Source organism: Tachysurus fulvidraco, chromosome 8 (genome assembly GCF_022655615.1).
Source record: "Tachysurus fulvidraco isolate hzauxx_2018 chromosome 8, HZAU_PFXX_2.0, whole genome shotgun sequence".
NCBI lineage: Eukaryota > Metazoa > Chordata > Actinopteri > Siluriformes > Bagridae > Tachysurus > Tachysurus fulvidraco.
The window spans coordinates 14,966,199-14,979,459 of record NC_062525.1 but is presented as its reverse complement, the minus strand read 5'-3'; the positions used below and the strand labels follow the sequence as shown (position 1 = coordinate 14,979,459).

General features: G+C 39.5%; 2 protein-coding genes across 9 annotated transcripts; one reads left to right on the top strand and one right to left on the bottom strand.

Moving 5' to 3' along the window:
* The first annotated feature begins 128 nt into the window (after window positions 1-128).
* Window positions 129-7,598, top strand: dlgap5 (discs, large (Drosophila) homolog-associated protein 5). Of its 5 annotated transcripts, none has more exons than XM_047817651.1 (20): window positions 129-286; window positions 920-1,152; window positions 1,231-1,409; window positions 1,485-1,547; window positions 1,650-1,680; window positions 1,836-1,904; window positions 2,013-2,105; window positions 2,214-2,291; window positions 2,379-2,419; window positions 2,522-2,709; window positions 2,834-3,166; window positions 3,271-3,359; window positions 3,475-3,635; window positions 3,782-3,883; window positions 4,160-4,409; window positions 4,516-5,293; window positions 6,753-6,798; window positions 6,892-7,066; window positions 7,179-7,225; window positions 7,348-7,598. In XM_047817651.1, the coding sequence occupies exons 2-20, from the start codon at window positions 921-923 to the stop codon at window positions 7,450-7,452; spliced, it is 3,060 nt and encodes a 1,019-aa protein (XP_047673607.1). In that variant the 5' UTR covers window positions 129-286; window position 920; the 3' UTR covers window positions 7,453-7,598. The 5 variants fall into 5 exon arrangements, with proteins under 5 accessions (XP_047673607.1, XP_047673606.1, XP_047673608.1 ...); XM_047817650.1 differs by having other exon boundaries at window positions 1,647-1,680; XM_047817652.1 differs by lacking the exon at window positions 7,179-7,225 and having other exon boundaries at window positions 1,647-1,680.
* Window positions 7,465-12,678, bottom strand: rsph10b (radial spoke head 10 homolog B). 4 transcript variants are annotated; one of them, XM_027137727.2, is made up of 18 exons: window positions 12,349-12,678; window positions 12,202-12,277; window positions 12,042-12,110; window positions 11,318-11,491; window positions 11,139-11,224; window positions 10,926-11,046; window positions 10,650-10,826; window positions 10,333-10,563; window positions 9,929-10,118; window positions 9,697-9,805; window positions 9,539-9,606; window positions 9,283-9,428; window positions 9,105-9,212; window positions 8,676-8,843; window positions 8,474-8,542; window positions 8,332-8,389; window positions 7,973-8,148; window positions 7,465-7,806 (listed from the first exon to the last, which is right to left on the bottom strand). In XM_027137727.2, the coding sequence occupies exons 1-18, from the start codon at window positions 12,516-12,518 to the stop codon at window positions 7,732-7,734; spliced, it is 2,271 nt and encodes a 756-aa protein (XP_026993528.2). In that variant the 5' UTR covers window positions 12,519-12,678; the 3' UTR covers window positions 7,465-7,731. The 4 variants fall into 4 exon arrangements, with proteins under 4 accessions (XP_026993528.2, XP_026993526.2, XP_026993524.2 ...); XM_027137725.2 differs by having other exon boundaries at window positions 7,962-8,148; window positions 8,474-8,539; window positions 12,349-12,673; XM_027137723.2 differs by having other exon boundaries at window positions 7,962-8,148; window positions 12,349-12,672.
* Between the last annotated feature and the right edge of the window lie 583 nt (window positions 12,679-13,261).

The following is a 13,261-nucleotide window of genomic DNA, read 5'->3' as shown; positions in this document are numbered from 1 at the left end:
GTGTGATATATATCGAAAATGCTGAATTTTTAAAACAAGGTTTGGCAAAGTATTTACGTTCAGGCGCTCGACGAATCAGCGTCAACTTCCGGGTGTCCATCAGCAAATCAGAACGAGTGTGTCGAATTTTCAAAACCTACCCGCCATCTTTCTTATGTTTTAACGAAGTGGACGAAGAAGAGGACGTCGTTTGTTTACTTCGTATTTAACGCGGTTTTTTAAGATATATATTAGGCCGGTTGACAACGAACAGGTGGTTTTGACATAAACAAGCTACAAGTTACAGGTAAAGGAACATATAAGATACAAAGCCTAAAGATACTCATACAATTAGCATTTGTTAGCCTCATTGGGAGAGAGGAAACATAACTACTAAAACATACAAAACAACGCAAGATATTAATAACAAATGATCTTAATGCTCGCGTAACTACAATAAAACTATGTCTTTATCTCTTTTATTCCTGTTTTGGGTAGATATGGAGTTATATTTCTTTATTTTGAGCTAGTTTGGTGAGGAAATGAGAGCTAAACAAGCTAATCTGATCTGAGCAGGAGTGGAGCTGTTCGACATGATCATCACTAGTAGTGCAGTTTGATTTATTATTAAACAAAGCAAATAAATAAACACCTGGCATACTGCAGTAAAGAGATTAAGGAGAAAATATTTCTTGAAATTGTTTCCTTTTTTTTTGTGTATTAAACATGCATTCATGGATATTGTTTATATTATACCTTTTTTTTTTTTTTGCATCAGTGTTGTATTAGACATAATATTCACCCTATGAAGTGTATGTACTTGAGATGAGTCACAACTGTTTCTTGGATTTAACCATTTTAACAATGACTCAGTTTTCTTGCTTAAAATGCAGAAAGATTTTTGCATTGTATTTATATTTAGTATGTAACATCTTTGCAGTATGGATTCTCGCTTTGCTCATCTTTACAAGCGAGACAGCAGTGTCTCGATGATAAGAGTGAAAATGTCAAGGCGACGCTCCCAATCACAAAAAGAGAACAGGGAAAAGATGCAAAACCTCCGCAGGCCCCTGGACCAACTTAAAGAGCTGGAGCTTTCTTTGGATGCCTCCCATTTTGAGAAGTCAGTTCTTCCTTCCCAAGATACGGGGTGCAAAGATAAAGTAGATAAAAGTAAGATTTCCCCCAAATTTTCCTTCTACCAATCATATCCATCCTGTGAAACTAATAACCCTTTATGTTTTTGACTAGATAACAGTGCTGTAGAAGAGAGGAGAAAGATGCTGGCACGTTTTAAAGAGAACAAAGCCTTGCAGAAGGAGAAAGAAAGGCGAGAAAAGGAAAAGAAAGGTACCTTTAAAGTCGGTCTCTACCGCCCACAGCCTCTGGGCTATTTGCCCTTGAATCCTGTTATACCAATGGCAAAAAAGGTGAGCTTAATTTAATTTGTTTGCACATTTGTACCTTACAGCTGTATTGCTCAGTGACTCATGCTTTTATTTCAGACCACAGAATCTATGCAATCCACCAGAGTGACCCGTTCTATGAAACAGCATCTACAGCCAAAGGTACATTAGTCTTGGCACTCTTCTCTAGTTTTATATATTTTTTACTCCCTACAATATTTAATTTGTGCCACCTTTTGCTTGTTTTTCTGCCTCATACAGCAGCCAGCTGAAAAACAGCCTGCACCTAAAAAGGGTATGAGACATTTTTCTGCGATTATTTCTTTGGACTTTTAATTTTTTTGTTTCTAGAATATTTGTTGTTCATTAGTCATTTTCCAGTGTTTATTTAAAAGCACAGCACTGCATTGACCTGTAACAGTAAAGTGGGTTTTGTATTTTGGTCTTTAGCTGAGCCACCCATCACCAGAGCTAAAAAGTCTTCAGTGCCAGCAATGGCCAAAGGCAGAATTTCTACAGGTAAATTGTTGACAGGTTGCCCACTCTGTCCCGCATGAGTCTCAAAGCTGGTGGAATAATATTTGTTGGATATAGTTTTGGATTCAAGTCCTCTTGTCTCTTTGATAGTTGACCCCATTGTCAGATGTCCAACTACACGATCAGCTGCTAAAACTGTGACGGCAGCCCTAACAGCCAACTCTGTGGCTAAACCCGCTGCAGGTATATTTTTCCCCAATTCTCTATTAAAATTCATTGGTCATTATACTTTTCACATTCATTTTATCATTTCTCATCATTGTCTTTTGTTTGGTGTTCACTAAATGCTAGATCTCAGACCTCCCAAAGCAAAAGCTGCTAGCAGGCAGCCTGCAGCACCCTCATCTGGTAGAGGAAAAGCTATGCAGGGTAAGTTCAATGTACAATATACATTACCAGGAATATACATTTTCTTAGCATTTTATATATCTAAGCTGACTACCTCTTGTCCAACAGGACATACTGACACTTTGGCAGCTGAAAAGAAAGAAAACAAGGTAAATAAACCTGCAGAGGTTTACAACATCTATCTTTTTTCAGTTCAGACTGGTATAAATATATAGTATAAGTATAAATAAGTTTGGGAAATGTTTTATCAGGTTGCTGATGAGGTGGTTGCTGCAGTAAATCCCCCTGGTAATAAAGAGGAAAAGATGACTGAGGACACTAATGTGACTCCAGTTTCATTTGCACCCCAAGGATTTGTGTTCCAGGCCCCTTCTGGTCTGAGAACATTCCAGCCTACACCCCTTTCTCCTCGCTCTGCCGATGCCTTCCTCTCACCTAGGTACTTAATTCACGTGCCAGTGATGAGTGGTCTTTTTCAGTATGAATATCTTAAGGCTACATTTCAATGGTCTGTCATGTTTGCATTTTGGAGTGCACAAATTTTTGGTCTTGCTTTTATGCAGCTTCTCAGTTGAACCCCAGATGGAGCCTACAAACCCAATTTCTCCAACATCTGACTCTTCCTCTGGTCCTCCTCTTCCCTCACCTCCACCATGTATATCCAAACCATGTCCTGCGTCTGTTTCTACATCTGCTCCTTCTCCTGAATTTAATCCCACCACTTCTGCCCTACCTACTGCTTCATCTGTCACTCCTTCCTCTCTTTCTTGCCCACCTCCTGCCTCTCCTTCCCCAGCTCTTGTGTCTTCTATTCTTCCATCTTCGTCTTCACCACCTGCTGCTGCCTCACCTTCCTCAGCAACATCAGAACCTCAGCACGATGTGCCCTATTTCAGGTGAGAGCAGTTGCCTCTGTATACAAGGATTATTTGTATTTACAAATAGCTATATGCCTGAGTTTGTGGTATGTAATGTGCATGTGCTTGAATGTACTCTATAGGGCAGTAATGGCTAGCGAGACAGAAAGGTTGACTGGGTTGTCTGAATTTTGGGAATTACGGTTTGAAGATTCCTCAATCCCGGAAGAGAGTGAGTAAAAAACACCCCCCCCCCCCCCCAAAGAACATTGTAATTCAGTCTTTCACACCCTCTATGCTCATATAGTCCTGAAGTTCATGTGCTCTCCTTTACTCTATGTCTCCAGTGCAAGACCGAATGCGGACAGCTGTTGGCCAGGCCAGACTGCTAATAAAGGAACGCTTTGGCCAGTTTAGTGGCCTGGTTGATGATTGTGATTTTGGTAGAGGGGAGAAGATCACGACCTGCATGGACTTGCAGGGGTTCTGGGACATGGTGTACTTTCAGGTGATTATTTAAGACGTTGTCATTACTGAAATCTTTCTATTATATATTGAGTAAGGAGGTAAATGCTATTGCTTGAGAATGTGTTTTCTACTGTGAAAAATGGTTCAGTAATCTTTTACCTCTGGTCACCTTGTCTCTTGTATTAGGTGGAAGATGTTGATAAGAAGTTTAATGCATTAAAAGAAGCTGAAGCTAGGGGCTGGCAAGAGGAGATCAAGCCTGTCACCAGGCAGAAGAAAGTGGTCAAGGTATACAGACTATTTTTATTTAGACTATTAATATTTTTTATACATCTGCAATATTTATATCAGTCTGTGTTGATCATGTTCAAAGTACCGAAAATAACTGAATGACTCGATGAGCCTAATTCACTCAAGAATTGTGTTTAAACCCCAAAAACTTTGTATACTTATTAAACTCGTCAACCAACTGAACTTTCCCTATGCTGGGTTGTTGATGACATAATATTGAGGAGATAGATGTATAATTAATTAAACTTCATGTGTTCCTTGTGCATGATGAAGCAAAAGCCCCCTGCTGCAGGAGGTAAGCTGGGAGCAGGTGCTGGAGCCAGTGCTGCTGCAAAGAGTCGGCTGGCTGCAGTGAAAGCTGCCATGAAGGCAAAGCAGGCTGCAGCTAAAACTGCTGAGGCTTCAGACAAAGTTCAAGATGACACGACTCCTGCTTCAAATGCTCCGGCTAACACTTTGCCAGTCCAAACGGTGGTTTTTCATGGAGGCTTCTTTCAGGTGGAGAGTCCAATCAAAGTAGTTGGTACGAGTTCTCTACAGCCTTAACAATTATCTCGGTTTGCCTTGTGATGTTTAGTGATTGTGTTTGACTGTCAACTGATTAAAAGTATGGACACAATTATCCTCAGATGCTGTAAGAAGATCGTCTCGGTTGAATGCGGCTACCTTTACCCAGTGTTCCCCACATGGGTATAAATTCAGCACACCGGGGAAACTGAAGAGGTCTGCTGTAGTCACACATTCATCTCCTCTTCCTTGCATTTTCACTCCATCTAAAAGTGGACTTACTGCATCCCCTTCTTCCTCTCCTGCTGCAAAAGCACACACCACTGCAACTCCTGTCCGTACTCCTAAACAGCATGCTGATCCCCTTCCTTCCTCCTCCAAACCCATTCATATCAGCCCTGGGCAGGACGGGTCTGCCCCCTATCCATCACCTAAGGAAGTCTCAGACACACAACTTAGCCATCCTGATCATCATACAAGTATCAGCAACATCCAGTCAGACCTCATGATCACACCAGAAGATGACCATACGTACCAGACAGCAGACATAAAGCCACACAATTCTCCTTGCCATACAGGAGAAGAACTGCCACTTCAACTTCCTGCACATCCAGTCAACAGTACAGAGCCAGAGAGAAGTGTTCAACAGACTTCCGCACTGTCCCAGGAGCAAACTGAAGGGACTGTGATTGCTGAAGTGGACATGATCCACTCAGACAGTCAAGCCCATGCAATGAGTTTCACCCACTCACCTTCAGCATGCAAGACCACTCCACAAGCAGAGCCTATGGAGAGCTGTGTCTCAGTCCCTTGCTCCCCCTCTGTGATGTCCACCACACCACAGCAAGTCCAGGTCTCTCCAGCACCATCAGGCAAAACTGATATTTGTGTTAATGAAAGGTAAATTACACTAATTAATTCCATTTCTAAAATTGTGATAGAGGTTAACTAAGAGTTCTGCTCAAGGAAGTTAAACAAGCTAACGTTGAATTCACAATGTATAACTTGATATGAAATATCTGGGAATCCAGGTTTAAGAAAACATAAAAAAATTGATGCATATGAAAAACATTCTGTAAGCCAGAAATTTCCAATTATCAAATTTAACTAATGATACTTCATGGATTTTTCTTCAGATGAATGTCCTTTTTATTCTTACTGTATTTGTTGGAATGTTTTAGTTGTCGTATTGTAGGTGTTGATATTTTTAATGAGGATGGCATCTAAGTTTTGATAGTGCCTAGACCAGGGGTCGGCAACCCGCGGCTCCGGAGCCGCAAGAGGCTCTTTCATCCCTCTGCTGCGGCTCTAGATTTGGAAAATAAATATTTAATTTAAATGTATTTTATTTTGTTAGTTAAAAAAAAATGTAATTCTAAATTCTAAGATTATGATGCTCCTTGTAACATTAAAATAAACCGTGTTTTAATTTTTTTTTTGTCGCTCAAATTATGCGTCATAACCGCCGACTTGCGAAATCCGACACACAGAAGCAGACGCATTTTTGGTTTGCTGCAGCCGGCAAGTTAAAGTTTTGATGTCATGCAGGGCTGTCAAGTGTCACACGTTGAGAGTTTGGTCTTTTCTCCCGCCACACATCGTATTTCCTTTTGACTAATTATCATATAGTTAATAAGCCGCAGCGCACAAAATGTATCAGTCCACACCGCTGTCTCTATGGAACCGTGCAGGAATCAAGCGCGTCTCAGTTCTTAGTGAGCCTGACACTTATCAGTCAATCAAAAAAAGAGGCTACACAATAGCCAATCAGAAAATAGCACTATCTGGGACAGATTTAACGCAACAACCAATGAAAAAAAATTGAGGTTTGGAGATGTCACGCTTGCCTGTCTTCAAAACTTGAGAGCCCTGGCCATGAATACGAAGAGGACTCAATTAGACATTGAACATTTTATTTGAAAGTAACCTTCAACCCAGCGTCTGTTTTCTTAGGGTTAGTTCAAACTCTTCAAAATATTTTTGTTTGCCTGCAGAAATAAAATTTCGTTTACTCGGTAGCAGTTAATTGATTTCATAAATGCAACACACTACAGTTTTTCTACACTTGCGGTGTTATCTTCATTTTAGATGTCAAAAGGGTTTTGTGGCTCCCTGTGGTTTTTCTGTGGGAAACAGCTCCAAGTGGCTCTTTGAGTGTTTAAGGTTGCCGACCCCTGGCCCAGACCTTTCTTCTTTTAAGTCTTTTTTAGGAAGATGTTCAAGAAAACCAGATCCAGTTCAGCTTTAGATCTACCATTTAAATATAAGTTTCTTCACTGGAACAATGGTTTACCTACAAGGAAAAGCTAATTAGGTGCAGGTTTTTGTAAATCATGGCTTTATTTTTTTATATATATAGATCTATCAGTGCAGACTGTAAAGTGACTGAAAATCAAGACCGTGAGGTAATCATATCCAATCCATTCCTTATCTAGTAATGCTTATCTGGAAATTTATGCCAACTGAGTGTAATGCTGCTGCTATTATTATTATTTTAGACTATTCCTGATCTGGACTTTGAGCGATATCTGCAACCCACAGCCCGATGCAGCTTATCTCCTGTGCAGAGTATGGCAGTGGAAAGGTTCTCACTTGGACTAGAAGATGCTGAAATGGAGAGCCCTCAGGCCCACCATTCAGAGCCTGTTCAGGATGCACAGATGACTCCTAGAGGTACACTAAGTGTTCAGATTGCTGTCTTTGCTTTTTCCACTTTGGTGTTTAATGGAGATGGATTTAAGCATGTGGCCCTCACCACTCACGCTCTTCACACTTTTTAATTCAGCTTTCCCCAGAATGGCACCACTGCTGGTCACTCCCTGGACTGAAGAGGTGGATTTGGCTCTTTCCTGAACTTCTAATACACTCTCACCTGCAACAGCACTATAAAAAAAATACCTTTGATACTAGTTTACTTCATCAGCGTTTAAGCGTTAACCAAATTGTTGTTTCAGATGATTGCCGATCAGTTGCTGTTCACCCCCGAGCAGAGGGAAAGAGTGAGACAATCGGTCTGTGAGCGTGACCTCATGATGTTTACACCACCTGAAGATATTTAATTTGAGCAGAGATGTAGACAGACCTCATTACCTTTATTTTCTTTTATACAGTACTATTTGGTGTTAAATATACATAGATAAGCAAATTTATATATACCTTTACTCATTTGTAAAATTTTTATCAATTAAAACAAGCTTTTTCGGAATACTCTGTCTCATTTCTTTTTCTTCTTCTTGTTGTCGGGTGATCGCTTCAAATCCAAAGAGTTGGAGGTGGTCACTGGGGTTGTGAGAGCTGTGGATGAATTGTTCAGGTCGTTTAAGGCGTGGCTTCTCTCTTCATCTTCCTCCATTTGTTCTTTGGAGTGCTCTGCTTTTTTTTTGGTTCTCTCTACTTCTGCCCTCCGCAGATCTCTTAGAACAAAACCAACATGTCTGATCAATAACATATCCTTGATTCTGTTCCTTGCATGCCATGAGCAGCAGTTACTGGAACAATTTGTTTTATAGTGAAAATGAGACTTGACAAAATGTAAAAAATGTATTTATGATGCCAAAAGGTGAAGTACTTAGCATTTGCCTTGGCCTTTTCTAGAGTGATTCTGTTGTCAGTGGTTTGACTTCTGCGTTCCTGTTGCATCTCCTTTTTACACACCAAGTTGTGTTCATATGCTGGGAAGAATGTGTGCGTGAAGAACTGGTCAATGTGAGTAATCCAGTTCTCTAGCTGTTCTTCCCGTCGCTCCTCTGTAACTTCTACCCAATAATACACAAACCATATCACAAACAATATACAATCTCGGATGTGCTTTGAACAGCCAGTTTAGATCCTCAATTCCCTGATCTAGTAAGTAAAACAAAGCCAAAGAAATGCATGCATACTCTACATCTACTTACTAGTCAAAATTATTTGTATGTGCATCTGAAAGTACATTGTACCTTTATGTTGTAACTCTTCAGTTAGGGATGACTGTACTGTTGTATTGGATTTAAATTCCTAAAAGGAGACATGAGTTAAGGAGGTTTTTTTCCCAGCAAACAGAAATTTAAAGAACTTGTACAACAATATAATAGAAGAAACCTCAAGGGATTTCAGGCTGACGGCAGATGAAATGATGGTGCTTGAGGATAGTACTGTTGACTCGTACTGCTGGAGAGCATATATGAAATGTGTCCAAATGTGTACACATACAAATTTGATTTATTTTAAATCTATACATGCTCTCACATTCATATTCCACATTTCTGAACTGAGTTGTCAAAGTGATGCTGTATTCACAAACCTGAGAAGCCAACTGGCTAAGAAAAGGGCTATTTTTCATCTGATCTCCTGTTGGAGTCTCATCAGGATATCTTAACTCATACTGTCTGTGTTGTGCAGTTCCAACTCCATGTATGTTCTTCACTTCAGCACAACCTATCAGTGCCTCAAAGAACTCCAGAAAATGGATCTGCAATGCAGTTATTACATTCAACCAGATCTGATCCAAAAACGTTTAATTAGAATTTGAATTTACTGAAAACAATAGCAGGGTTTTCCCCAAAACAATCAATGATACCAGTCAGTCCACATTTGCTCCCACCAAGCACCAGGTTAATGCATCTGGTATTTGGTGATCTGGGCTGCTTGGTTTATGCATGTTTAAAGCAAAAATGTTTTTGATTACTCATGGCAGTTAGCTTTGAAATGTGATGTTAACAGTAAACCCAACCTCCAAATCCAGGTTACTGTGAGTAGAACTGTAGATCACAGGATTTTCTAGTGAGAGGATCTCCAGTAATCTTGTTGTGGTTAATGCACAATCAAAGAGGCCGAGAGCCTGTAAATAAAAAATTATAAATTGTTGAATTAGGTTTGTTTAAAATATGTAGTAGTGATAAAGTCTTTACCTTAAACATCCAGACGAAGTGCCTGGCAGTCATGATGTCAGAGATGACAGTTGAGATGACTTTAGGGACAGTCTGGTATATGTCCCAGCATCTGTCAATATAGCGCTTGCCAATCATAGCATGAAGATGGTGGCAGTAAAGAGGTCCTGAATCATATTTCATCACATGTGGGTTTTTAACTGAGATTCAATGAAAATTTAAGTGATATTTAAAACAATACTGTATTTATGGCACTATATAATAAATATTGGATCACCTTTTATAGGAATGATGTTGTGCCTCATGAGCTTGGAAAAGCACTCTGCAAGTACATTGCTAGAGGACCTGAAGCATTAAGAATTGAGTAAGATTTTAGCTTGAAACCTTCACATTGTTAGCAATGATCAACTCTCCACTGGAAAAAGTAACACTTACTCGAAGTCTCTGTGGTAAATATGGTATGCTGCAATGACAATACAACTAATCCACTTCCTTAGCAACATTGTACTAGAAGGTGAATGAACCTCCCCTGGAGACACATCATCTATATGAAAGAGAAAAATGGTGTCAGTTCATCTAGAAATTAGGTTTTTATTTGTAAACGTTATTCTAACAAAACATGTCAAACAGATATGAAACCATGACAGTTTTACTAAGAAGTATGTACTGTTAATAAGGTGGTCCAACTGCGCAAGTGTTAATCCATTTTGGTGAACACTGCAGTCCTTAAGAAAGTGCCAAAACTGTAGCTGACTGAGCAGGAAAGTGTTGTCTGGAGAGTTCTCTTGTCCAAGGCTGCTGTACACACTATATGTTGTCCTCAAAATTGTGATGTGTCTCATAATGGAAAATTCCACCTGAATACATATGAACATAATGTCAACCCAGATATACTCTAGTTTAATACATTATATATAGTATAGTATTATAGAAACAATAATAATATTGTTGAAAATTAATAATTTAATAATAATAATAATAATAATAATAATAATAATAATAATAATAATAATAATGTCCTCTGTTTTTGAAGCCTAAACCATAATTAAATGATTTTAAAATCACACTGACCTGTCTGAGCTCCTGCCTTCTTCGCACTTCAGGAATTCGGTTCAAAAGAGTCTCAATGCTCAAAACTATATCAGGACAGAGTATTGAGGCACTACTGTCTATCTCTTCAGTACTATGAGGTAATCCATCTAGTGCACATAATGAACTAGTGGAGGATGCTGGAACTTCCGCCATATGGTCATCAATAAACTCTCCGTCATATACCTGACCATTTTTGAAAATAAACTTTCCCTGGGAAAAAAAAAACATTTCCTGTAATGCTAAGGAAAGAAACACTGTACTACTTTTTAGGATATAAAAAGAGCAAAAGGATTTACCTGACCATGTTTTTTGTTATCCTTCCAAGATCCAGTGTAAACTGCTCCACTTGCATAGACGAATGTTCCTTGACCATGACGCAGACCTTGAGCAAATTCCCCTTTATACTCATTCCTCATAGGATACTGAGAGCCAGAAACTCGTCGCAAAAACCATGTCTGTGTCCCATGCCCATGCTGCAAAAATATGGATCTATTTACAACATAGAGTTGGAAATGTGGACTACAGTGTGTTTATATACAGTGAAGTGGTTAAGACCAGATAGAAACTCAGACCTGAACACCATTAAGCCATTGCCCACTGTATTGCTGACCCAGTTTAATCCATTTCATTGTTCCTTCCCCGTGTCTGACGCTGTTCTTCCACTGGCCTTCATATGTGTCTCCTGATTGATAGCTAGGGTGGAAGAGAAGTGTATCAATCATTTTCATGTGTTAGTGTAGTGTGAGCACCAACTGAAATTTGGAACTGTGGGAGTCAGCACATACCAGCGCATACCCCAGCCTTTTCTTTGGTTGTTTTCCCAGTCACCCTCATACCAAGATGTTGCCTCCAGATTGAAGAACATCGTCCCCTGTTACAATCAAGTTATGTATTACATTAAGAAAAACACTGTTAAAAAAACCTTGAAGTCAAGAAAATTAACACAAGACATATTCTTCCCTACCTTGCCATGCCTTTTGCCTTTGTGCCATTGCCCTCTGTATGTAGTGCAGGTTTTGGCAGATTTGTACTTTCCAGTGCCATGGCAGATGCCATTGTATACCTCTCCCTCGTAGGTGCTACCGTCTAACCATGTATACATCCCATGTCCCATAGGAGCATTTGATTTAAAGTCCCCCTGTCAAATGCAATCAGTGTTAGAAATTTAAATCACTGTAGTATTCCTACCCTGAAAAGTTCAGTTCTAACACTCCTGAAACTGGAACTAAAAGGAGGGCAGACCTTCAAGGGTGTGAAAACTGCACCTTGTTATTATAGAGTTTTAAACACTGACATCATGTGATTTAAAAAAAACAAGAAAAGATTTCAATATATTTGTCTTTGTCTTAAGAAATTAATCTATCTAAACTCTTATAGGGTGGCCAGCTTTACATCCTCGTCTATGTATTGAACTTTAGTAATTGCTTTATCTTGGTCTTAATAATCTCCAGGAGCACATAAAAAGAAAGACTTCTCAAAAGGATTCACTGGGACACTGACTAAAACAAAGCGGCACTAAAGATGAACGAATAAATGAACAAATGAATTTTTTTAAACCAAAAATAAACACTACAGGCAGGTTTCTCCAGTGGACCAGAGTTGGTTACTTCTGCTGTAAATACCTGCATTAAATCTTCATCATGATGCTTGTATTTATTCATGCAAGGATCAACTAAATGTTTACACACCTTATACTTTAAACCATCTGCCCATGTGTATTCTCCATGCCCATGCATCATGCCATCCATAAAGTTTCCCTGGGAAATAAATATTGAAATGCTAATAAGTAAGTTGTGTACTTAGGTATAACATATTGCTTTGTGCTATTTACAGTAATTATTATTTGACCTTGTACAGATGTCCACCTATAAAGTAGGCCACTCCTTCCCCATGGAACAGCTCTCCTGATCTACTGCCTTCATATCTGAAAGACACTCGGGTCAGTTTGCTTTAACACCCCGTTAGAGAGCAGTTCATTCTGTTCAGTAACCAAACCTCTGAATAATGATGTCTGAGAGAACAGCTGGAATCTTAGGCTCGGTTGTTGTTTCTGTCTCTAATGCAGGCTGGAATGTTGTAGATGACGCTGAGAAGTCCGCATTCGAGGCGGAGGAATATTTCAATCCATTAGGCGATAATTCAAGCGTTTTGTTTACATCCGCCATCGCGGACGCCGCTAGACAGCACTCGGCTCGGGCGCTACCTGGTGATCCGGACTGTTAGGGCGTGTGTTTACAGCAACAGGTTGCTAAGTACATTAATCACTCGAACATTCGCCAGGTTAAGTTCCAGAACCCGTCATGGATCAGGAGGAATCGCGAATGTTTTAGTTCAACTTTAACCCCCTAATACCCAAATCTTGCTCACAAAACACTTTAATGTCATTTAAACGTTAGCTTAATAAATTCTCTTAAAGATAATAAATGGTTTACGTACAAATAGAGTGTTTACGTACAGGATACTAATGTTTCCCCTACAGTATACTGCCCCTACAGTATACTGATGTTACCCCTACAGTATACTAATGTTTCCCCTACAGTATACTACCCCTACAGTATACTGATGTTACCCCTACAGTATACTAATGTTTCCCCTACAGTATACTGATGTTACCCCTACAGTATACTACCCCTACAGTATACTGCCCCTACAGTATACTGATGTTACCCCTACAGTATACTAATGTTTCCCCTACAGTATACTACCCCTACAGTATACTGATGTTACCCCTACAGTATACTAATGTTTCCCCTACAGTATACTACCCCTACAGTATACTGATGTTACCCCTACAGTATACTAATGTTTCCCCTACAGTATACTGATGTTACCCCTACAGTATACTAATGTTTCCCCTACAGTATACTACCCCTACAGTATACTGATATTACCCCTACAGTATACTAAT